Source organism: Chamaea fasciata, unplaced genomic scaffold (assembly GCF_029207755.1).
Source record: "Chamaea fasciata isolate MVZ Bird 193981 ecotype frontalis unplaced genomic scaffold, bChaFas1.0.hap1 SCAF_1, whole genome shotgun sequence".
Classification (NCBI taxonomy): Eukaryota; Metazoa; Chordata; class Aves; order Passeriformes; family Sylviidae; genus Chamaea; species Chamaea fasciata.
Window position 1 is genome coordinate 97531370 of NW_027094086.1, and position 25485 is coordinate 97556854.

General features: G+C 42.6%; 1 protein-coding gene across 4 annotated transcripts in view; it reads left to right on the forward strand.

Annotated features, from left to right (window-relative positions):
- The window catches only part of PDE1C (phosphodiesterase 1C), a 234929-nt gene that overhangs the window by 32005 nt on the left and 177439 nt on the right, over positions 1 to 25485 (forward strand). For all 4 annotated transcript variants that reach the window (XM_066190506.1, XM_066190478.1, XM_066190488.1 and 1 more), the window contains exon 2: positions 2340 to 2366. Coding sequence is in view for 3 of the 4 variants with exons in the window: in XM_066190478.1 (XP_066046575.1) it covers positions 2340 to 2366 (27 nt within the window). In the remaining variant the exon portion in view is untranslated. The remainder of the gene's footprint in view (positions 1 to 2339; positions 2367 to 25485) is intronic.

Below are 25485 nucleotides of genomic sequence, written 5' to 3' on the forward strand. Positions count from 1 at the left end.
TGTTTTGGTTTGGGAAGACAGGTATCTGCCAGGTAATAAAAAAAAACAACTGCAGTTTTTTTTTGAATGGAGAGTGTAAACCCCCCCCCCCCCCCCCCCCTTTTTTTTCTTTTTTCAGTTATAAATTACAATCAGAGGCTCTTTGGCAAAGATTTGGGAAATAGGAATAGCAGTTCTTTACTAGTATGTATTACAAAGCAAAAAAAACACACAAACACACCCCCCCCCCCCAAAAAAAAAAAACCCACCAAACAACTACAGCATTAATAACAAACAAAAACAGTACCAAGAACCTTGAGGGCTTTGTTTCACAAAACCCAGGGCAGTTTGGTTTTGGTGTTCATGCAGGATCCTCAGAGCACCAAGCTGAAACAGTGGAAAAGTCCCGGGCTGGTAGCTGGGATGGCAGGGTGTCCCGGAAGGCAGGGGCAGGATGTCCCGGCAGCGCAGAGGGTGCAGGGTCACACTGTAGCAAGAGGAGCAGCGCCGAAGAAGGCGAAGGCGAGGCAGGGCCGGCCCAGCTCCCGCACGTGGCAAAGAAAACTCAGGATTCAGGCTGAACCAGTGATAGTAGATTTCCCAGGACTGGATCCCTTTGGCCACAGTGAAACTCTTCCAGCCAGCAACAGCCGTTCTCTCTCTCCCCAAACGCTAGAAAAAAGAAGAGCCCCCAGCTGCTTTAAGCTCTGTCTTTTACCTGCGTTATCTCCCCCTTCCAACTTTGTCCACCTCTTTGTTTCGGTTAAGTACTCTCAAGTATCCAACACTTGGTCTCCTTGGTAACTTATGGGGGGAAAAATTCTTTAGAGAAAGAAGGAACAAACCTAACCCCCAACAGCTTTTATGTGTCAACATTCTAAATGTCAGTAAGCTACAAATTTGATACTGCTATGACTATTCACTCTTTTACTCCTTTGCATAATTTCAGGTTTAAAATAAGTAGTTCTTTAAACAGTAAATTGTAAATGAAATTTTTTTCAAAGGAGCTATTTAATATTTTTATGATTTCAGCATGGTCAGAATTTACAAGTGGGTACACCCACAAGTACAGTTTTTTAAAGATATTTGTTGGATAAAACATTTTACAGTCAGGAGACATTATTCATGGCTCTTTTTAAGTAGAAAATAGCACTACATTCCTTTTTGCCATGTTTCCTATTTGTAAGGACTGTTACTCCTTTTTTGGGTTTTCTAGGCCCACCCTAGGTACAGTTTTCCACATACAGTAGTTTCAGAAATGAAAAATTAAACTTGATGCTAATAGCCATACACCTATTTTAACAATATTACCTACACATTGAAAATGTTGGGAATGTCTGTTAATGTATTGCTAAATAACAGAGCACACCTGAACACAGAAAGTTTTTTCAGTCACTACTTGTGAATTTTAAATATCATTAATTTTACTTTAGAACATACAAGCAGAGCTGAATTCAAGTAAACAAATACCCTGTTTTGCCAGCTTCTGTGAAAAGCCTTTGGAAACAGCTGCAGAAACAGCAGCTCACAGGCAACATACAGTGCTGACGCATCCCTGCAGGTAACTGTATAGCCACAAAGATAGCTATGCAGAAAGGCATGTATTGCCTTTTTGTGTATTGCCTTACTCTGTGCATTGGCAGCCTGTGTCATTGCCTGCCGCTGAAGACAAAATCCACCTTACTAAGACAAGTAAGAGGTTTACAGCCTTTGCTGTAATTGATGTAGTGTAAGTATTGGGGTAGAAAAGAGGTCCTGTATCCTTATCTGCTCTTGTCATTCCTAGTCCTGGATTAAGGTCTGTAAGGTCTCAGGACAGGTGCAACAAAGTAAGGTTCTGCGGTGTGTTATGTGGAATTTGTTGCAGTAGAGTACTTGCTAGGATCTAGACTTACTTTTTGGAGAGAGACTGCTCTAAAACCACTGGGGTTTTCCACTGATTGACCACAGACAATATGGTTGGATACGTTTCATGACTCCATGTTAATGGGATCTTCAGAGATCTTATCTAACTTACATGTTGGATGATGGACATACACCTTACCACTAGTAAGTACAAGTGTTTCTGACACTTGGAATTCCTGCCAAGTAATTTAGAATAATAAATATTTTTTCCTAGTTGCAACAACCCTTTCTCACAAGAAAGGGCAGTATGTGCATACTAGCAAACACAATTTTTTCTCCTGAATTTAGTGGCAATCATCACTGAGGTTAGTAGAAGGGAATGGCTACATCAGGTTTGGGACAATCTTATGGCAGAAGTGACTTCACTGAATTATTCCTGATGTCTGACCCTCTCCTTTTTCCTCCTTGCCTGTGAAGCCTTCTCATCTCAGTTGTATTTTGTTCTTTTCCTGCAGGAGAAAATATAAGAAAACATCACAGAGGTAAGAGTAAATCACAGAAGACTGGAAGGTATTTGTGCATCATCTCTCTCTTTTTGTTAGGGGGTTTGAAAGAGGATTTTTCTGTTACCAGGTTGGTGGTTTGTTGTTTGTTTTTTTTTTTTTTTCCCCCCCAGGGAAATGCCATTCTAGTGATTGTTTCCCCCTTTTAAGGACCATCTTGTGCTGCTGCTGCTCCTAATCTCCTTTGTTGCTAATGGTAGTCCTCCCCTCTGATGTTAGTCGTAGTTGTCTCTGAGTAAGGACAGAAATATTTGTCATTGAAGGTGAAATTGTAACAAACTTCACACCATTTCTTCTGCAAGATCTGCTGGTTCTAACCTGTATTGTATAGCTTGCTTATTCTGTAATAACAAAACGAATTTCACACTTGTAGAGTTACTGATAATCTGTGCCATTGCAGTAGACTGAAGGAAAATGTGAATCCTATTGAGTCCATATTACAGCCTCCAGATGTAGTTATCTTACTCCTTCCTTGTAGGAGGCAGGCTCAATGGGGATCTTTGCTAAATTTTCTTGTTTTGGAACCCTTGAGCATGCTGGCAGATAAGCCAATGTGATGCTTTAATCGGCTAAGGTGTCATAGGCACCACTCCTGTTTGCTATCACCCTTTGCTGAAGATTATGCCTCTAATGCAGCAATGACAGGACAGGCTATATGTGTGCTTGTGTGTCACAACTACAAGAAACTGAAGTGTGCTGCCTTGAGTCACAGACAAGATGGGTTTAAGCTATAAGAGTTTAGTGAAAATTACTGATTTGGAGATTTCTATGCTGATCTGTGTAAGAGAGCACTGGATAATGTGAGAGACAGAAACAGGGAGAAGGTAAATATGCTCCTAGTTTTTTTTTTCTAAATATGGGGCTGACACTAGCTTTGTTTGCAGCTCGGCTTTTCTCCCCATTTCCCTTGCTGCTGCCATAATTGTTAATTAATTATGAACATTTCTCTGGCCACAGGTCTTCAGCTGCTGCAAGAAGATTGTTTCCAGAATGAATGATTGCACTGTGTTTGTGTGTATTTGTGAATGCCTTGGACTGTTTGCATTGTCAATGCATTGCATTGAGTACTGTGTCTTATTTAGGTATCTTTTCTGTGTGCATAACTGTGACATTAGTGAGGTTTGTATTCAGCAACTCTTTTCTATGGGAGACTTTCTGTAAGCCTCAGAAGAGAGACGTAAGTATGTTCTCTCAATCAGATATATTCTTGTATTGATGACATACATAGAATACAATATGTTAGTTTGTTTAAACATAGAATTACAGGGCTCGGTTTTGTGCCCTGTGGGATTTTGAACTTTCTGGTTTTTTCTCTTACTATTACACATGCCAGCTGCTTGCCTGATGGTGTGCATCCTTGCAGCAATTTTGCAAATGGGCTTTCATGACCTTTTGATATCTAAAACGATGTGAACTCTGAAGAGGCCAAGAGCCCACTCCAGGGACCGGCATATGGCAAGTCCTGAGCAGTGACTCCTGATAACCTTGCCCAATGGGAGCTGACTGCAGACCTAGAGGGCTCTGTAGCACAATGGGCTGTTTATTTCTAGAAACCACACATTGGCGGCACCTACGGAAACCTAGATGGCTAGTAAGGTTCTGCCTTGAATTTTCCACCTGCTGAGTGATTAACTATGATGCTAAATGAAAAACTGCACTTAGTACCACTTGGTGCAAAAGTGTAACATCCAACAAAAAGAAGTGGTAGGACAGCAGTTCATTTAAAGTCTGGTTTTTAGTAACATCTGTTGAGTTGGTAATTCCAGCAACGTGCATAAACTGATAACACCACTGGGCTCTGAGGGTGTCTGACAGCTGTACTGAAATTGTCTATTCCTTGCTTTTACATCTTCCTTTTGTTTCTGTTTGGGGAGTGTTATCACATAAGAATGCCTACATGATAGTAGCAGCAGCTGTATAGGAGAAACACCACTGTCCTTTGTACCTTGCAGTGAGTGTAAAGAAACAGTTTCCTCTGAATGCAGACTGGTTGGGAAGGTAAATCAAACATATGAAAGAAAATAAACGAGATGTGTAAGAAAATGTAATGAGAAAGAGCTGAGGTAAAATCTGAGCCATCCTAAAAGTGTAATTAGAAATGACAGACAGTGACTTTTACATTGATCATCCTGTTGATTTGTCTTGAATGCTTTTGTAACAATAATATACTGGTATGATTTTCCTTATAAACTTGGAAGTTTCACAGCGATCTAGACAACGCTAACTTCTTTAGTCCCAATCTGAATTGCATCTGAACTACTGGATGTGATGTAGATTAATCACAGCAGCATCAGAGAAGTGGGATATTTAATCTGAACTCAACTAATTTTATCATTCTGTTGTCTAGTTCCCTTTGGTAAGTAAACAGCAGATAGCTTACTATGTAGTGACTGGAGAGGTACTTAGCAAGAGGAAGAACTAGACAGGAAGCCAAAACTCTGAATTTCCAGGTCTTGAGTTCCTGAGCTGGGTTTGGGGTTTTTTTGTTTGCTTGTTTGTTTGGGATTTTTGTTTTGTTTTGTTTTTTGAGCACCTGAGACCTCAGTCACATTTGATTTGACTGTTGAGACTCCTAGTTGTCCTGAAGACTGCCGGTTACCGGCTGTCTAATATATTTCTAGGACATACTCAGCACCTTCAGCTTCCTGGAACATTAAAAGGGAAAGGGGCATTTCAAGTAGTCCTTGGCAATCGCCTCTTAGGTTAGGTTCATCCTCTTGAGTGAATTCAGCTAGTGCAGGCAATTTGGCACTTCTAAAGACTCACTAAAGTCCAGTTTATCGTCACAAAATTTGTCAGAGAAGTAATCTGTGTTAATTTACATGCCATAAATTTTCTTCCATTTGAGTCTACTGTCATGCATTTTTATTCCATCAGTAACACAGAATTGCATGTGTTGCTCTTTTAATTTAGCTGCATGTTGGTTAATTGTGCAGTTTAATTTTCTATTAAGATGCAAATGCTTCTTTTACAGTGACCTTTTTTTAAATAAGCCAAGAAAAAGGAGTCCTGATATTTTATCTGTCCATCATGGATGAATGAATTTCTTCCCTCTAAGTGTCTGTTAATGCCTTATATAAAGTACAAAGTAGAAAAGGAAATGTTAAAGGAGAAGTCTCTGCTCAAACATTCTGACACCCTTCAGGGAATTACATGCACATGCCACCCCAGACTAAAACTGAAAGTCCCTTCACAGCAGGCAACTCCCTAGAGCTGCGTGTGCCTCTTTTGATTCCTTGCTCACACACACACTCTCGGGTGTACTTCTTCCTTTTTCAGGCTCAACAGTAGGTTTCCTGCAGCAGGTCAACTCAAGTTGGGTGGCTCCAGAGAGGACCCAGAACACAGAAATCCATGAAAAATTGTACCCTTATGACTTCTGCACCTGCCCCTCAGATGCTCTTCATGTGCCTTGAATGCACTTCTCAGCCCAATAGTGATTTTTGTTTTGGGGTCTTCTAACATCATATTATTTCTCAAGTGTCTGTGCAGGCAGGTCATTAACTCTTCATAACTTGTTAAGTTGCATCTTCTCCTGGTGGCCCTAGTCTCCTTATCTTCCAATTTGTGATTCTGCTGCATCTGGTTGCTGGAAGAGCCTAGGAAACTAAAAAAGCCCTAGAGGTAGGACAAACATTACTTAGCAACAACCAAAACATTGTGTTATCTATATTCTTCTCATACTAAAGCCAGGAGACAGCACCATAGCAGCTACTAGAAAAATAACACAATATAAACTATCCCTGCCAAAAGCATATCTAGATGTAACTTCACCACTTGTGGCCTAAAGCTTCACCAAATCAAGCTACTTAGGCTGAGTAAGTGAAGCTAAAAAGACTAAATCCACACAATATTATATGTGTGTGTAACTCATTCTACTTCAAATGTACTTACACTAAAGTAGTATGTCTCAGGAGAAAATGTAACCAAAGTGTCTTTGAAATATGCCGTTGGCCCTGAAAAAAGCATTCTAATGGGCCCTTCAAAATACTAATGTGGTTTCTTCAAAAAAGATTGCACTCTCTTTAAGAAAGGTTGACATCTGATACAAACCACATGGCCAGAATATCAAGACCTCCCTAATCTTCAGAAGGATTTTGTTTTTTCTACTTCACACAGTAGGGCAGGAAACTCAAAGGCAGAGATCTTTTCCATCTCTTTCCCCATTTCTTATTCTTTCTCATCTTTGTATGTACTTCTTAGTTCCAGTTTGCTTCTGCATTTAGTTAATGTGTTCTTGGAGAAATGTATTTGCGCTAGTGGGGGCACAAGAGATGAAACCATACATGTAATGGTGTTACTTACAAAATAAGTTGAAAAGTGTATCTTCCCCACAAATTTAGTTGGTAATCAACAGGATTGTTTATGCTGACACCTCCGTAGGGTAAAACAATCCACTGTCACTTTTGAAATATTATTGCCTTGCAAGTCTCATTCTAAGTAATCTTTAAGTTTTGGCATTTTCTTCCTGTGAGGAAAACTCTGTGATGCAATTAATCTTATCCTTTAGTGCTATTAGGCATACGAAAGAGATCTTTATTGGAATGAAGCATCAGTGCTCTCTCAAAGATGATTGTCTGAGTAAGGATATTATCTCAGAAGGAATAAAGTTGAAAGGGACCACAGTGAGTCATTTGGCCCAACCTCCTTGCTCAAGCAGGGTCATCTTAGAGTACATGGCAGCGGATTGTGTCCAGATGGTTCTTCATTATCTTCTATAAAGGGGGACTCCACACCCTCTCTGGTCAATCTATTGCAGTGTGTGATCACTCACACAGTAAAGAAGTTCTTCATATACAAGTGGATAGGTAGTTCATTGATTTTTTTTCCATCAAGCATTTATAGGGTATGAACTACAGCAACTTCTTGGCAATTTTCAGTACTAAGTAATTACAGAAATACGGTCACTTAAATTGCCCTAAGATGAAGCATTTCCATGACTAATTCAGACCTCTTATGTCTTAGCTGTGTCTCAAATTTGCTTTGAATTGACAATGAGTTGTTTTAATCCTTCTCTTTGATTTAGCAAAGTCAGACTTTGGGGAGGAGTGGGAGGTAAGGAAGAAATAGGTAGAAAGAACAAAATTGTTAGTGATTGACATTATCTTGGCAGTTAATATGAGAACAAGCTTTTAGCTGGGGATATCTTCAGAGGGCAGGTTATGTAACCAAAGTCCTGTATAAGCTTCCAGCCTTCAAAATCTCTTGCTTCTTAAATGTGTCTCCCTTGCGAATGATGAAGGGTGAATCCTAAGGGATTTTCTTAAAAATCTATTGAATGCGAAGGATAAAGTATCTTGCCTGAGAGAATTTGCCCTAGGAGCAAATCAGCAATCTCCTGGCAGCAGGACATTTTCTCAAGAGATATTTCTCACATTTAGTGTGAATTACACTTGAACTGTGTACTGATTTTGGCTGGGATAGAATTAATTTTCTTCTTAGTAGCTGGTACAGTGCTGTGTTTTGAATTTAGTATGAGAACAGCGTTGTTAACACACTGATTTTTTAATTGTTGCTAAGTAGAGCTTCTTTTAGAACAAGGACTTTTCAGTTTCCCATGTTCTGACAATGAGGAGGTCCACAAAAACCTGTGAAGGAGCAGAGCCAGGACAGCTGACACAAACTGGCCAAAAGGATATTCCACACCATAGAACATCATGCTCAACATATAAACTGGAAGGAGTTAGCCAGGAGCTGCTGATCACTGCTTGGTAATGGGTTTGATATCAGTCCATTGGTGACAAGCAATGGCATTCCTTATTTCTCTTGGGTATTATTTCTTTATTTCTTCCTCTTCTTTTAGTTTTGTTATTATTAGATCTTGCTTCATTCATTAAAGTGTTCTTATCCCAATCCACAACTTTTACCTTTATTGTAATTCTCCTCCCCATCCCACTGAAGGGTCAAGAGTGGAGAGAGTGAGTATCTGTGTAGTACTTAAGTTGTCAGCTGGGGTTAAACCACAGCCAGCCACTAATAAGCCTTATCAAATCAGGGAAAACTATTGTCTTGGTTTGGAAAAGACAGGTGTCTGCTAGGGAGGGCAGGGCTTCCCTTGGAATGGAGAATTCAAACCCCCTTCCTCCAAATTATTATAATTTTGAAAATTAAGGGGGCTCTCAGGCAAAGATATGGGGATAGGAATAACAGTTTTTTACTAGTATGTATAACAAGGAAAACGAACAACAACTACTACAGCATTAATAACAATAAAGAGAACCAGGAACCAGTAAGTTTCCCTGACCCCGGGCGCTTTCCCCTTCGGTGCAGTTCCGGTCACAGCCGGCAGGGGCGCTGGTGGCTCCCAGCGGGCAGGGCAGGTGTGATGATCCCCACGCAGCTGCAGAGGGCGCTGTGGCGCGGGCTCAGGGACCACACAGTGATGGTGGCTTTGTCCCAGATGGGAAGGGATGGAAGAGATGGATCAGGAACTCTGGAGCTGTGGCTGAAGACATGGGAGGTCTCGGTGCGCAGGGGGTGCAGGCTACAGAGTAGCAAAAAAACTCAGAGCAGTTCCGAAGAAGTAGCAGGGGGCGGAACAAGGGCAGTACTGCTCCCAGCACAGTGACAGGCCCCTCTTTAGTGAGGCAGGAGATAACAAGGTTCCAGTTCAGTGGCTGCTTCCAGTAGCAGGCGCTCACCCCACACCAGAAGAAACCAGACCGAGCTGGACATCTGCAGCAGCACTTAGTTCCTTTCCCCAAGCCGCAGCTACACCGCTCTCCTCCAAAGGCTCAGATTGAGTGAAAGAGAGTTTCCCCTCCCCACTGTCTCAAGCACCTGGCCATCAGTGCTCCTTAGCAACATAATGGGGAGAAATTCCACTGGTAGCAAGTAAAGAAAAAGGAAAGAAAAAACCCAAGGCCCAAAAGCTATAATCCCTCTTCCCTCATTCCCACATCGAAAAGTCTATCAGTTTGATCTCTACTGATTTAACTCTGTATTTTCTTTAAAACATTGGCAATAGACTATCCAAGTACTTTTTCCTCCTAACAAATGCATTTTGTTTGCCCTGTTGTCATGCCTGTTTTGAGATAATAGCTTTGGGATGGAATTTACTTCAGTTGGATGACAGATGAAGAAGTTCTTTGTGCAGTTTCTTCATAGTTACTGCACTTTAAGCTAAAAGATGTATCACTGTTTTCACATTAAGGTGAAAACATCTATGAGAGTCTCTTCTGAAAACGTTGTCGATCCATGCTGAGTACCATGCCATCTCTGTAATCACAGGGTGTCATGGCTAATAGTGTATTTTGATAGGCTGGCTTCCAAGTATTAACACCAAAAATGGAAAATAAGCCTTAATTAGAAACAAGTATTTGGACTTCCTTTGTGTGTGCGTTAGTTTAAAAAGAAATCACACATTAAAATACTTGATACGTTTCAGTGTGCACCACCACAGAGGATAGTAAGAAGCAATTTACTGTAGATTTTTGCCTGGTATATCTCCTTTCCTCAATCCCATCCATCTACTGATTTATTAGAAGACATGCAGACCCTTTAAAGAATTTAATTAGTACATTTCCAGGGTTTGAATTCCTATTATGTTCCAGTGGATGATGATGTTAGATTTTCCTCTTGCAGAAGAATAATTGTTCTTCTGCTGAGAAGGTTCTCAAGTAGAAACTTCCATTTGTTATATACTTACCTGCACATGTTATGCTTCCTAAGGGCTTTGTAAAATGTCTCAGGTGGATATAAATTAATTGTGGATTATACATTTGACCATACTCAAAGACATGCACAACAGGTACACTATAGATGCATCTAGATTATTAAAATGGATCCTAAGATCTCAGGAGTAAGATTTGGTACATCCGTTTCCAAAGACATGGAGTGGATTCTTTGTGTCATGGTTTTACTCTTTTTTTTCCCTCAGGCAGATTTTGGGAATAATTATGGTACAGAAGTGCTTTGTTTTCTCATGGGAGGAGGATTTTGAACATCTGGGCTTCCAATGCCTGGTCAGAAAACCTTTTTAATGCTAGTGTATCAATCCAGCTACTTATTGCTAATCATTCTGACTCATAGAATACTTAAATCCACATTCTCCCTCACCTAGCTACAATCATAATTTCAGAGAGGATATATAACAATTGTCTGCACGTAATAGAAGTGCTGTAGTTAAATTAATTGTGTGTTTCTCAAGTTATTGCTCTTAACCTAAAAAAATAATTTATTTCTGAGTGGCTGTGCAACACATACAGATTTAGTGGTGCATGTAATTAAAATTCAAAGTTTGGAACCTGGCTTGATTAATATTTACCTAAGCCGAGTTTTCAGCTTATTTTAATTCCTGTCTTGTTTAATACAAGCTATTTTTAAAAGAGGAAAAAATATTTCTGTTCTCTTAAGTTTGTTGTCAGAAACAATGCTTCATGCAGTACAGATAGTGTTTTTTGGACTTGTTGATCAGTGATACATTCTAGACCTGTAGACCACTGTCTTATCAGGCTGGTTTTCCAAGTTTAGCATGTTAGTAGTAATGAGTGGATAGGATGAAAGTGGTTCTTTCCTGGATTCTTACTTGTTCTTCCTGGGAAAATTTGCTGCAGATAACACTTTGATTTTTAATGAAAAACAAAGTATAATTTTAAGAAGTGAAAAATGCTGACAACATTTCAACCATTCTGTACATGGAATTTATCTGTTCTGATTTCTTTGTCTTCCAAAGGCTGGTTTGAAATTCTAGGCTTTTTTTTCCCCTTGCACTATCAAAATGGATACTACTATAACTGAGTTCCACATGAGCTGGTAATTTCCCTGGGGCTTTTTTTCAGCTATCTAATAACATTTTTAAAAATTCCAGTAGTGTACTGACTAAAGACTTCTCCACTTCTGTCTTTTAGTGAAGACAGGAATGCTTATCTGCTGCTAACTGCAAGAATTGTGTGATCCACACTCCAGAACAGAGATGGTTCTGTAATTTATATCTCGTGGTTTTGTGAAAGTCATTAGTATTGGAGCATCTGGTTAAGCCCTGCAAACTGCAACATCATGTTGATTTTCATGGGAATACTCAAGGAATATGCAGGTGTAGAGATGAAGCTATTTTACAACAGTTGCTGAACCAAACTCATTGTAGGTCATGACTAAGCAGAGTGATGGGGAAAAAAATTTGGACTACAAACACTGTGTTATGTATGAATGAATAAATCAGTTTGATTTCCTGGGTAGCCAGTTCAACACCTTTTGGTAGGAGCTGTTCACGTTCTAAAAAGTGATTAGCTTGTTGCTGCTTTTTTGTTAGTCTGGCTAACCACAGGTTTAGCCACACAAAAGGTTGTACTTCAGATTGCAATTGCAATTCTTTTTCTCTTTCACCTGGCAATACTGTGAATGTTTTCAGATTGTGGTGACAAGGTTTCCTTCTGGAAGTTTCTCCACTAATAAACAGTCACAGCATCACAGAAACGCAGAATGAAGTTGAAAGGGACCACAGTGGGTCATCTGGCCCAACCTCCCTACTCAAGCAGGGTCATCGTAGAGTAGATAACAAAGGATTGTGTCCAGATGGTTCTTCAATATCTTCAGTACCTCTCTGGTCAATCTATTGCAGTGTGTGGTCACCCACACAGTAAATAAGTTCTTCCTCATATGCTGGTGGAACTTCCTGTGCATCAGTTTCTGCCGACTGCCTCTAGTCTTGCTTCTTGTCACCACTGAGAAGAGCCTGGTTCCAGTCTCTTCACACCTTCCCTTCAGATACCTCTAGACATTGATAATGTCCCCTCTCAGTTGTCTCATCTTGAGGCTGATGAGGCCCATCTCCCTCAGCCTATCCTTGTAAGAGATGCTCCAGTCCCTTAATGATCTTTGTTGGCTTGGACTTGTGGTTATCAAGCTTGCCTTGGTGTTTTGTAACCCAATCCTCCTTGACCAAGGGAAAATCTTCCTTCCAACATTTGTTACCCTAATTCTCCTGGGTGAGAGATCCCTGAGGGCTGCTCTTTTCAGTGTGGTTGATCTGCCATTCCCTGTTACCAGGGTTCCTCCCTCCATTTAGTAACAGGCCCACATTATCCTTTTTTTTCCTTTTGTTCTTATGCATTTGAAGAAGTCTTTAAAGCAGACTTTGTTGTTGCCCTTGGCATCCTTGGCTAGTTTTGATTCCAGATGGGCCTTGGTCTCATCTCATTTCTACTTATTCTGAAAATCCCTCTATATCCCTTCTAAGTGGACTGACCATGCTTCTACCTCCTGTGTATCTCCTGCTTATATTTGAGTAATGACAGGGGTTCTTTATTCATTTGTGTAGTTCTCTTGCCCCTTTACCTGATTTCTTGCTCATGGAGATGCATTATTCTTGAGCCTAGAGAAAGTCATCCTGGAGTATCAACCAGCTCTCTTAAACACCTCTTTCCTGCAGAGTTTGTTCCCATAAAATTTTTCCCGGAAGATCCCTGAAGAGACTAAAGTTTGTTGTCCTGAACTCCAAGGTGACAATTACCTGCTGCTCTGCTTCATCTCTGACCATTACTGAGCTCCACAGTCTCATGGTCAGTACAGCCAAGGCTGCTCCCAACCTTCACATCCCCAGCAACTCCTTCCCTGTTTCTTGGTATAAAGTCAAGCAGCACATCATTCCTTCTTGGATTTTCCAAGAAAGTTGTGTCAGAAAGTTGTCATCAATATTTTCTGGAACCATGTAGACTGTGTTTTGCTGTGTTGCTTCACCAGTGGGTAGTTTAGAGACTTCCACAAGAACCAATGCCTATTTCTTTAAAGCTTCTTCTAACTGTCTGTAAAAGGCTTTATCCACTTCATCCTCCTGCTCAGATGACCTGTAGCGGACACCCACAACAATGTCACTATTACTGGTCTGGTGTTTTAACCTAATCTGTAAGCTCTCAACTTGCACATCGTCCACCCCAAGACAGAGCTTGATACAGTGCAAGTGTTGCACACAGAGGGCAGTTCCACCACTGTGCCTCCCTGGCCTGTCTCTCCTATACAGTGTGTAGCCCTTCATTTCAACATTTCAATTATGTGAGCTATCCCACCACACCTCCATAATCAAAATGATATCAAAGCTCTGTAACTGCACACAGATCTCTAACTCCTCCTGTTTGTTCCTCATATTGCATGTGTTTGTGTACAGGCACTTAATAGAAGTATTTGATTGTGTCAATATCCCAGTAGGTGTACAAAGGGATGCCCCATAGTCCCCATGCCCCATGTTGGGTATGTCTTTGGCTATTTGTGCTTGATTCAGATATTAATTTTTAAAAACTTCCTTTTGCTACTAGTGTGGTTGCTATAGTTCTCCCCTTCCCACACCTTACCTCTACTGAGTCTGGCTACGCTCCTGTTCCCCCTTCAACTCTACATTAAAGCTCTCTCAACTAGGCCTGCTAAGTCCTGAGCTAAGATCCTTTATCCCTTTTGAGACAGGTCGACTCTGTTGCCAGCAGATTTTGCCACATAAACCAGCTTATGATCAAAACCCCCAGAATTCTGCTGGTAACACCAGTCCTCCAGCCAGACGTTTATCTGTATGATTTTCCTGTTTCTTGTCCCATCATTCTCTGAAACTGGCAGGTCAGAAGGGGACACAACTTGGGTTTCAGGTCCCTTGACCAGTTGTCCCAAGGCCCTGAGGTCTCTCTTGATTGTCTGCAAGCCGCCTTGTTGGGACGTCATCAGTGCCTACCAGGAAAACCAGCAAAGGGTAATAATCAGTGGGCAGTACCAGGCTGGGAAGTTTCTTTCCCATGTCATTTAGCTTGGTCACAGGGGCTCAACACACTTCCTGTGGGTTGGGTCTGGTTGGCATATTGGGTCCTCCATTCCTCTTAAAATGAGTCTGTCCTGTTTTTAAAGCAAGATATAAATTATCTGGAGTCCCCAATAGTTTCCCGTGGAGAATGTTCATGTGAAGAGAATCCAAAACACCTGAAGATTTTGGCTCTTTTGGGATCAAACCCAAAAAGAAAAGTTTGGTGATGGCAGAAACCGTCTCTACTAAATTTCTCAGGATTTTTTGAATGACTAACTCCAGTGCATGTTATTTATTTCAGTTTCCTTTCACTCCATTTCTCAGCTGGATTGTCTGAACACTGGGAGTACAGTGTCCCAGTTATTCTGTCTGTAGGAGCCTATTGGCAGGCCAACATTATGCTTTTTGTCAATGCCCTTGAGAAGCCATAAGAGGTAAAGTGGTCATCAACATCAGCTCTCACATTTTTATTGCCTAGAATGTGATGGTCAGCCTTTGCTTATCAGCATAGCCTTGATACTCTGCTCTTATCTGAATTCAGAACAGAAATATCTTTGAGGGAAAACATAATTAAAGCTGGATTTTCCTCATAATTTTCCAGTAACTTTCATTTGGAGTGAATTTAAAGAATAAATTTAAGATGTTTCTGAATTGCATCTTTATTATCCTTTAATCCTTCAATTAAAATATTTTAGTAAGAGCTGCACAGTGATTAGACATGGAGACTAGACTTCTGTCTCTGGGGGTTTGAAACTTATTCAGAACGTTTAAAAAAATAAAGACAGAAGGCAGTACAGAATCTTACAGATATTTGAAACCTCTAGGATTTGTCACATCACTAGCAAAGGCATTTTCCTCTGCTATGTGCAGCTATGAAGTTGTGAATTGCTTCTATTAATCCAGTGGTGGAAACATGGATGGCTCTGAGAAACCCTGCACACTGTGTACAGACCTGCACATAGAGAAGTTTTGACTGCAAAAGGTCTAGGTGAAAAAGATGAAAAATTTCTTCAGTTTCTTCATCTGAAATGAGGTGTTAAAAGTTGAGAGAGGAGCAAAAGCAGGAATAATATAATCTTAAATGATATTAAACTATTTTGTCTTCTAGCATAGCACTTCAACAGGGCTGTGATTATCATCTGGATTGACATAGTTCAAGAGTGAATGAGTGATACAAATGGTAAAATTCTATTTGCTAAAGAAATGAGGCAAATGATGTAAACAAAGACATGACTAGCTTTTTCAGATGCAGACTTTGTGATGTATATATGCAACTGCCCCTTCTTAATTTGGAAAATTATTTTGTTATAATAAGAGCAGACCTTATAGCATTCATCTATCTCTTCTTCCAGCTGTTTGTTGAAAGGATGTAATTATAAGAGAATGTTTCTCCAAACCATCACATGCACACTTATTCATCAGAAACTTACAATCTGAATTAGGAATATGCCATCCAGGCATCTGGTTTTATGAGCATATGACAGGTTTGTCTTTGTGGAAGGATTTCAACTTCAGGAATGAATGTAGGAACATTGAGGAAAGCATGAACTCAATAGGAAACACAAAAATAGATGGTATTTCTGCTTTGAACTAGAATTTGCTTAGAATTAATATTATTAATGTTTATAAATGAGAAGCATTTTCAGTGGATTAAGAAATGGAGCCCATGTTTTGGTCAGAAGTACAGAGAGATGTCTTCCAAATGCTGTTAGATTTGTATCAAGGGTCAAGAAAAAGACACCAAATGACACCTATTTAACTATACTTCTAGGCATTAGTCTTATGTAAAGATGTCTAACAAACAGGCTCTCTAGGCCTTTCACCATCTTGGTAATCCTTTGGACCCTTTCTAATAGCTCTATTTTTTTTTTTTTATTGTGGTGCCTAAAACTGTTGGCAACACACTTGTCACTGTGTGTAGTCGAAGTATATTTGCAAATTGGGTTTTACTGAACAAGCAAACTTCTTATAAATGCTTATAGATGCTATAGAATATCTTGACAAAGCTATTCTTTAAATGTTTTCCTGTAATGAGGAGTAGAAAATCAGTGTATGAATAGAGGTATGTAGTCAAAGAAGGGAAGGAAGAAATGAGTGGGCAGTACTGGGGAAACAAAAGTGGATTATAGGGCTGTTCAACTTTGTTTCACGATATGAAAAACAGTCCAGCCTGCAATTAAGACTACTGAGGAGTTTATGGAAAATCACCTTGATGACTTCAGCAGTTTCCCAACTTGTATAACATGAGGTGCACCAAGCTATGATGCTTTTCCTAGATGAGGAAACAGTGGGTTCAGTGCATCTTACATATTTTTGTACTGTGTTTTTAGAAGTCTTTAAGAGTACTCTCCAATGCAAGGAGAAACACAGAACTCCTGGCTGGCTTATCCATAAAGACTTAATGTGCTCTGTCTACTCCAACTGTTTACAACTTGTTAGCTAGTATCTATATATGTTCATTCTGTTATTTGAAAACCATTTTGTTTCAGATTTTATCTGTAGCATAATCAGATCTTTTCAGTCTGCGTTGGACATGGATTTCAACACAGGATGTTAACGAAACACTGGCACAATTTTTTTCTGCGAAAGGCCAGAATCTTCTATCTCCAAGAATACCTTTAGTACAACTGTAATGACCACCACCTTCTCACAAAGCGAAAGAATGACAAAGTAAATAAGTGAATGTTGATTAATAAACTATTATGGCTAGGAGTGATTAATTTTTACAAACTCGTGTTATTGAAGTAGGGCTTTTAGAAGGAGAACTGTGCTATAGATATTTGTTCAGGTCTAAACGCAGTTCTGTGACCGTATCAGAGATGATGATGGCAGTTTTCTCTCACAACACATATGCATGGTGAGAAAGCTTTCAGGAAATAATCTTCTCAGAAATATTTTCATTATACATTTACAGTCATCAGTGAAACTAATGGTTGTGAATGAAGAATCCATGAAGCTGATATACCTCTTGCCCTTCAAATAAATTGTGTTCCTTCACACTGATTGTTTCCAAGCCATGCTAGAGCATGCTTTGTAAACAGCACACAGCCAGTTTTGTAGTGTATGAATACAGCTTGATGGCTACTCAGAACCTCTAATTGATTGAAATTATCCTCAGTGATACCAGTTTAACATGTGTCAGAGAACACCTGAAGAGTCTTGAAAGGATATCGTAGATTTATGCCAGAATCCTGTCCAAACGATACAGGTATAATAAAAGAGGGAAATCAACCCAGAAAACTGAGTAGATTATAAAATACACTGACTGTATAGGTCTTCAAAGGATCAAACAGCTCCTCAACTAAAGTTAGTGCCCCGTTGTTGGGGGTTAGGTTTGTTCCTTCTTTCTCTAAAGAATTTTTTCCCATAAGTTACCGAGGAGACCAAGTGTTGGATACTTGAGAGTACTTAACCGAAACAAAGAGGTGGACAAAGGTGGAAGGGGGAGATAACACAGGTAAAAGACAAAGCTTGAGGCAGCTGTGGGCTTTTTTTTTTTTTCCGGCGTTCGGGGAGGGAGAGAACGGCTGTTGCTGGCTGGAAGAGTTTCACTGTGGCCAAAGGGATCCAGTCCTGGGAAATCTACTATCACTGGTTCAGCCTGAATCCTGAGTTTTCTCTGCCACCCGTGGGAGCTGGGCCAGGCACTGCCTTGCCTTCGGCTTTTTCGGCGCTGCTCCTCTTGCTACAGTGTGACCCTGCACCCCCTGCGCTGCCGGGACATCCTGCCCCTGCCTTCCGGGACACCCTGCCATCCCAGCTACCAGCCTGGAACTTTTTCCACTGTTTCAGGTTGGTGCTCTGAGGATCCTGCAGGGACACTGAAACCAAACTGCCCTGGGTTTTGTGAAACAAAGCCCTCAAGGTTCTTGGTACTGTTTTTGTTTGTTATTAATGCTGTAGTTGTTTGGTGGTTTTTTTTTTTTTTTGTGTTTGTTTGCTTTGTAATACATACTAGTAAAGAACTGCTATTCCTATTTCCCAAATCTTTGCCAAAGAGCCTCTGATTGTAATTTTACCTGGCAGATACCTGTCTTCCCAAACCTAGACAGATTTTGGCGCCTAAGTGTGGGGCTTGAGGGCACTGAGAAAAGAAAAGGGAAGAGAAATAGCGGTTCTTAACTAACCTAGTACTTTCTTTTGTGTGCGTTGGATATAAAAACCTCATTAGGCTGCATCATGTGGTCTAACTTAGCCTGGTTTGGATGGCATGTGGTTGTGGCTGTATTCCTTCCATTTGCAGGCCCTTATCTAAACATGGGCCCTATAACTAAGGCTACTGTGACTGTCATCCAGTTTATTTTATGGCTTAATAAGGTGAAGAACTCATGGATTTTTAATTTCCTCTGGAAGGCAGGCACATGGATTCAGGGCTATCGTACACTAACTGTGTGTTTTTGGAGTTACTTTAACAATGGTACCTACTGTGAGGAAATGACACCGGGGGAGTTTTTTTTTCCCAACCCTTTACCCATCTCTTTGGGTCTGCCCCACCAGTTTTTGAAGGGTTTAAATCCTCTCTGAATGCTAATGATATCACACAATGGCTGGTGCTGCTAATATGCGTATTCTATTTAGCATTCAGAGATAAAGGAAGATTGACCTGGATAACCACCCTGATACCTACCCCACAGAATAGGGATGATACCCCAGAGCCTGACTCTGCCCCACAGCCTGCCTCAGAAAGGACCCACCCGGATTGGGTTGAGGTTCTGGTAAAAGAGATGGGCCAGATGCTGAGGGAGTACATTTCCCCAGCTCATGAAAAACCCTCCCCCTGCCCCAAGAAGGCAGAGACTGATGGTGCAGCAGTGGAACCCACAAACATTACAACTGTCCAGGTTCCAGCTGAACCACAAGGGCAGCCACAGCCAGCAGCAGTCGCTCCTGTGGAAACAAGGAAGTGTAAAGTGAAATCGTCAGATCCTGGTATTAAAGATAAGAAAGGAGGGTCCTCACAGTCCACAGAAGAGCCACAGGTTGAGATCATCACTGAATCCCTGACGTATGAAAGTCTATGTAATCTGCAAAAAGATATTGCACGACGAGGACGTGAGGCTTATACAGCCTGGCTGCTTCGAGTCTGGGACCTTATGGGTACAGGTGTACAACTGGATAGTGCTGAAGCAAGGAATTTGGGACCCTTGACCCGGGACTCAGGTATAAATCAGGTATTTGTAAGAGAGCAAAGGCCCCTTCCCCTTTGGGAACGACTTCTAATGAGTGTGAGAGAGATTTGTCCACAGAGACAGAATGCAAGAGCACAACAATAGAATGCGATGGAAGACCCTTGAGGAAGGAATCCAACAGTAGAGAGAAGTGGCAGTATTGGAAGTACTTTTTGGGAGGACCGGACAGCATGATAATGACCCCGACAAGGTTAGATGCACAGGGCACATGTTGTCGAATCTGGCAACTCATGGACCATCCCAATACGCCACATTCATCGCAACAATTAATGCCGAGGATAACCGAGAGACAGTGGGTTCTGTTGCCAACAAGCTCAGAAATTATGAAAGTATGATCAGTGGCCCAATGCAGGCTCATGTCTCTGCAGTGGTGAAGGAACTCAAAGAGGAGATGAGGGAAATGAGAGAGGAGATGAGAAGGAACAGTTCCCATGTAGCACCGGTGCGAGTCACAGGCCCCAGAATCAGAGCCCAACATCCCCCAGCGAGAGAGAGAGGGTACACCCCTCGAGCTGACCTGTGATTTTATCTGCGGAACCATGGGGAGGACATGGGAGCGTGGCATGGGAAACCTACTTCTGTCCTGGCAGCACGGGTACGTGAGGTCAAGGAGAGAAACACTAACAGAGGGAGTTCCACTAGAGTGAAGGTAGCCTCAGCCTCCCATGAGCAAGCTGCCAGGTATTACGGAGGTGGGAATGCTGTGTCGGATTCCCTCAAAGGAACCTCTACCATGTATGTCCAAGAAGGGAATAATAACCAGTGCTAGAGGGGCCCTGCCTCTAGCCAGGAAGAGGCACAGGAAAATCGGGTTTTTTGGACTGTGTGGATTCGATGGCCTGGCACATCAGAGCCACAAAAATATGAAGCTTTGGTAGATACTGGGTCGCAGTGTACTCTAATGTCATTGGGACATGTGGGGGCAGAACCGATTTCCATTGCTGGGGTGACGGGGGGATCACAGGAATTGACTCTGGTTGAAGCCGAGGTGAGCCTGACCAGGAAGGAGTGGCAGAAACTTCCGATTGTGACCGGCCCAGACGCTCCGTGTATTCTGGGCATAGACTTCCTCAGGAATGGCTATTATAAAGACCCTAAAGGACTCAGATGGGCTTTTGGAATAGCTGCTGTGGAGACAGAGAACATTAAGCAGTTGAACACCTTGCCGGGACTGTCAGAGAACCCATCTGCAGTGGGACTCCTGAAGGTAGAAGAACAACAAGTACCTGTTGCCACCTCGACAGTGCACCGTCGGCAGTATCGGACAAATCGGGACGCCGTGATCCCCATCCACAAGATGATCCGTGAGCTGGAGAGCCAAGGGGTGGTCAGCAAAACCCACTCACCCTTCAACAGCCCCATCTGGCCTGTGCGCAAGTCTGATTGAGAATGGAGACTGACTGTGGATTATCGTGCATTGAATGAAGTGACTCCACCACTGAGTGCTGCTGTGCCGGACATGCTGGAACTTCAGTATGAGCTAGAGTCCAAGGCAGCGAGGTGGTATGCCACTATTGACATTGCCAATGCATTTTTCTCCATTCCTCTGGCTGCAGAATGCAGGCCTCAGTTTGCTTTCACCTGGAGAGGCGTGCAGTACACCTGGAACCGGCTGCCCCAGGGGTGGAAACACAGCCCCACTATCTGCCATGGGGTGATCCAGGCTGCACTGGAGAAGGGTGAGGCTCCGGAACACCTACAGTACATTGATGACATCATTGTGTGGGGGAAGACTGCAGCTGAAGTGTTCGAGAAAGGAGAGAGGATCATCCAGATTCTGCTGAAAGCTGGGTTTGCCATCAAGAAGAGCAAAGTCAAGGGACCTGCCAGAGAGATCCAGTTCCTGGGAGTAAAGTGGCAAGATGGATGGCGGCAGATCCCCACTGAGGTCATTGATAAGATCACAACAATGTCTCCACCGACCAGCAAAAAGGAAACACAAGCTTTCCTAATAGCCATAGGTTTTTGGAGGATGCACATTCCTGAGTACAGCCAGATTGTGAGCCCTCTCTACCTGGTTACCCGCAAGAACAGTTTCCACTGGGGCCCTGAACAGCAACACGCCTTTGCCCAGATCAAGCAGGAGATTGCTCATGCAGTAGCCCTTGGCCCAGTCAGGACAGGACGAGATGTGAAGAATGTGCTTTATTCTGCAGCTGGGAACAACGGTTTGTCCTGGAGCCTTTGGCAGAAGGTGCAAGGGGAGACCCGAGGCTGACCACTGGGATTCTGGAGTTGAAGTTACAGAGGATCTGAAACCAACTACAATCCCACAGAGAAGGAGATCTTGGCCGCCTGTGAAGGAGTTCAAGCCGCCTCAGAAGTGATTGGCACAGAAGCACAACTCCTCTTGGCACCCCGACTACCAGTGCTGGGGTGGATGTTTAAAGGAAAGGCTCCCTCCACCCACCATGCCACCGATGCCACATGGAGCAAATGGACTGCCCTCATCACACAGCGTGCCCGTATTGGAAACCCAAATCGCCCTGGGATTTTGGAGATAATTACAAACTGGCCAGAAGGAGAAAACTTCAGTCTCACGGATGAAGAGGAGCAGGAACAAGTGACACGGGCTGAAGAAGCTCTTCCGTACAACCAACTGCCAGCAGAAGAAACACACTATGCTCTTTTCACTGACGGTTCCTGTTGCATCGTGGGAATGAACCGTAAGTGGAAAGCAGCTGTATGGAGCCCCACCCGACAGGTTGCAGAAGCCACTGAAGGAGAAGGGGGATCAAGTCAACTTGCTGAACTCAAAGCTATTCAATTAGCCCTCGACATTGCTGAAAGAGAGAAGTGGCCAAAGCTCTACCTCTACACTGATTCGTGGATAGTAGCCAATGCTCTGTGGGGCTGGCTGGAAAGGTGGAAAAAGGCCAACTGGCAGCATAGAGGAAAACCAATCTGGACTGCTGATGAATGGAAGGACGTTGCCACTCGTGTAGAGAAGCTGCCTGTGAAAGTCCGCCATGTAGATGCCCATGTTCCCAAGAGTCGGGCTAATGAGGAACACCAAAACAACAAGCAGGTAGATCAGGCTGCCAAGATAGAAGTGTCAAAGATAGATTTAGACTGGCAACACAAGGGAGAGTTGTTCCTAACTTTCTGGGCCCATGATGCCTTGGGTCATCACGGCAGAGATGCCACCTATAAGTGGGCCCGAGACCGAGAGGTGGATTTAACCATGGACAGTATTTCTCAGGTTATCCATGACTGTGAGACATGTGCTGCAATCAAGCAAGCCAAGCGGGTGAAGCCCTTATGGTATGGTGGGCGGTGGTCCAAATATAAATATGGGGAAGCCTGGCAGATTGACTACATCACCCTTCCCCAAACCCACCAGGGCAAGCGCTATGTGCTAACCATAGTGGAAGCCACCACTGGATGGTTGGAGACCTACCCTGTGCCCCATGCTACTGCCCGGAACACCATCCTGGGCCTGGAAAAACAAGTCCTGTGGAGACATGGCACCCCTGAGAGAATCGAGTTGGACAATGGGACCCATTACAAGAATAGTCTTATAAGCACCTGGGCTAGAGAACATGGCATTGAGTGGGTGTACCATATTCCTTATCATGCACCAGCGGTCGGGAAAGTTGAACGGTGCAATGGCCTGCTTAAAACTACCTTGAAGGCACTGGATGGGGGAACCTTCAAGAACTGGGATATTAATTTAGCAAAGGCCACCTGGTTGGTGAACACTCGAGGTTCCACCAACCGAGCAGGTCCTGCCCAATCTGAGCCCTTGCAAACGACAGAGGGAGATAAGGTTCCAGTGGTACATATGAGAGGTATGCTGGGAAAAACTGTTTGGATTAATCCTGCCTCCAGCAAAGACAATCCCATCCGTGGGGTTGTCTTCGCTCAGGGACCAGGTTGCACCTGGTGGGTGATGCAAAAGGATGGAGAGACCTGATGCATACCTCAAGGGGACCTTGTTTTGGGGTGAACTACCCATGACAATGTGGCTGTATCCATATTTCCATGTATATATATAATTTTTTTTTTTTTAACAGTTAAAACTCAATGTAATATGTTGGCATGGGAAAAAAATTCGGGGTGGATAATGTTGGGGGTTAGGTTTGTTCCTTCTTTCTCTAAAGAATTTTTTTTCCCCATAAGTTACCAAGGAGACCAAGTGTTGGATACTTGAGAGTACTTAACCGAAACAAAGAGGTGGACAAAAGTGGAAGGGGGAGATAACGCAGGTAAAAGACAAAGCTTGAGGCAGCTGTGGGTTTTTTTTTTTTTTCCGGCGTTCGGGGAGGGAGAGAACGGCTGTTGCTGGCTGGAAGAGTTTCACTGTGGCCAAAGGGATCCAGTCCTGGGAAATCTACTATCACTGGTTCAGCCTGAATCCTGAGTTTTCTCCGCCACCCGTGGGAGCTGGGCCAGGCACTGCCTTGCCTTCAGCTTCTTCGGCGCTGCTCCTCTTGCTACAGTGTGACCCTGCACCCCCTGCGCTGCCGGGACATCCTGCCCCTGCCTTCCGAGACACCCTGCCATCCCAGCTACCAGCCTGGAACTTTTTCCACTGTTTCAGGTTGGTGCTCTGAGGATCCTGCAGGGACACCGAAACCAAACTGCCCTGGGTTTTGTGAAACAAAGCCCTCAAGGTTCTTGGTACTGTTTTTGTTTGTTATTAATGCTGTAGTTGTTTGGTGTTTTTTTTTTTTTTTTGTGTGTGTGTTTGTTTGCTTTGTAATACATACTAGTAAAGAACTGCTATTCCTATTTCCCAAATCTTTGCCAAAGAGCCTCTGATTGTAATTTTACCTGGCAGATACCTGTCTTCCCAAACCAAGACACCCGTATAGAAATACGTGCTGGTTTTATACTTGCAGTGGTTCTGTTTTTCAAAGAGAAACATTATGTCTTAATCGTTATAGAGAATAATAAGGTATAGACTCTGCTAAAGGAAGTCATGTTTGCCCTTTCTGGAAAATAAATTTTTAAAAAGGTATTGCAGTTTGGATGGCATGACCTTGACTTGAAATCGTATTTCTCCTTTGCTTTGTTTGATATGTTTAACATTGCAGTTCTCCTATTTGTTAGTTTGGGTATAATCAACACCAGTTTTGTAGATTTTTGTGTGTGGAAAAACATGCCGTAAAAAGCCAGTGTCCACAAAGAGGACACAGGAGTCCTGCAATTTTATTTGAGTAAAGGGAGAGAATCCGCTAGGCAATGACTCCATGGGGTGTCTCTTGAGTTTTTGGACAATGCAGCCTTCTCTTATCCTAAACTCCCAGCTGCATGTTGCACTCTTCCTTACCCATTGGCTGAGGTACTAGGAAGGTATAGACTTCCCAAACCGCCTACTGCATGTTCCCACTTGAACATGTATCCCACCCTCATCATGCACTTTTTGACTATTAAAATTAGCTTTAAGCCAACCCTGGGCAGAGAAGTTAATATTCATAAATCTATTAAGCCTGTGTATTTTTCTCTAAAGTTCAGAAGTTCAGAGTGTGCTCAGTTCTGCAACAAACTTGAGGGGCTTAATGTTCATAAAGACCCCTATACCCATGCTTCCAGAACCTGATTGGTCCTTTCAGATCTAGTAATTTGTGAAGACATTAACACCCATTTCTCTTATCAGTTTGTACAACATTTCCCATTTAGGCTTTTGAGCTTATTTTTAAATGCCTAGTTCATGTTAACTGTGTGCAACCAGCTGTTAGACTAGTATTTTTGAGAATGTAGATCCCTGTTGAGGAACACACCTAGTGCAATTAGCTCAGTGTGCCAGTGGCAGGTTGTGCCCTGGGTAGTGGGAAATGGCAGGAGCCCCCGGAAATGAGCTGTGAACTGGTGCTGACCCTTTGCCTAACAAAGGCCATGGGGATTTGCTGCACCAGGTGGCTTCTCTGTGGAACCCAATGAACAATGAAAGACCCCAGACCAAATATCACCATTGCACCAAGGTACATGAACAGGGTGAAAAGGGAGTGCAAGGGATGGGTCCATAGACTGTAAGGGTACAGATCCCTGGGATTCTTTTGGTTGTGGTCTGTCCCTGAAGGCACCCAGATTGAGGTGTTACTGTATTTATGCTCCACAGTTAAATTACTTAAAGATACCAGACAAATGAGGCTGCTACAGGAAGCCTCAAGTCGAGCTGTTCAGGGAAACTTGTCTGACTTGCTCAAGAGTGGTGTGGGCAGAGAGTCAAGCGGTGCACCTGTCA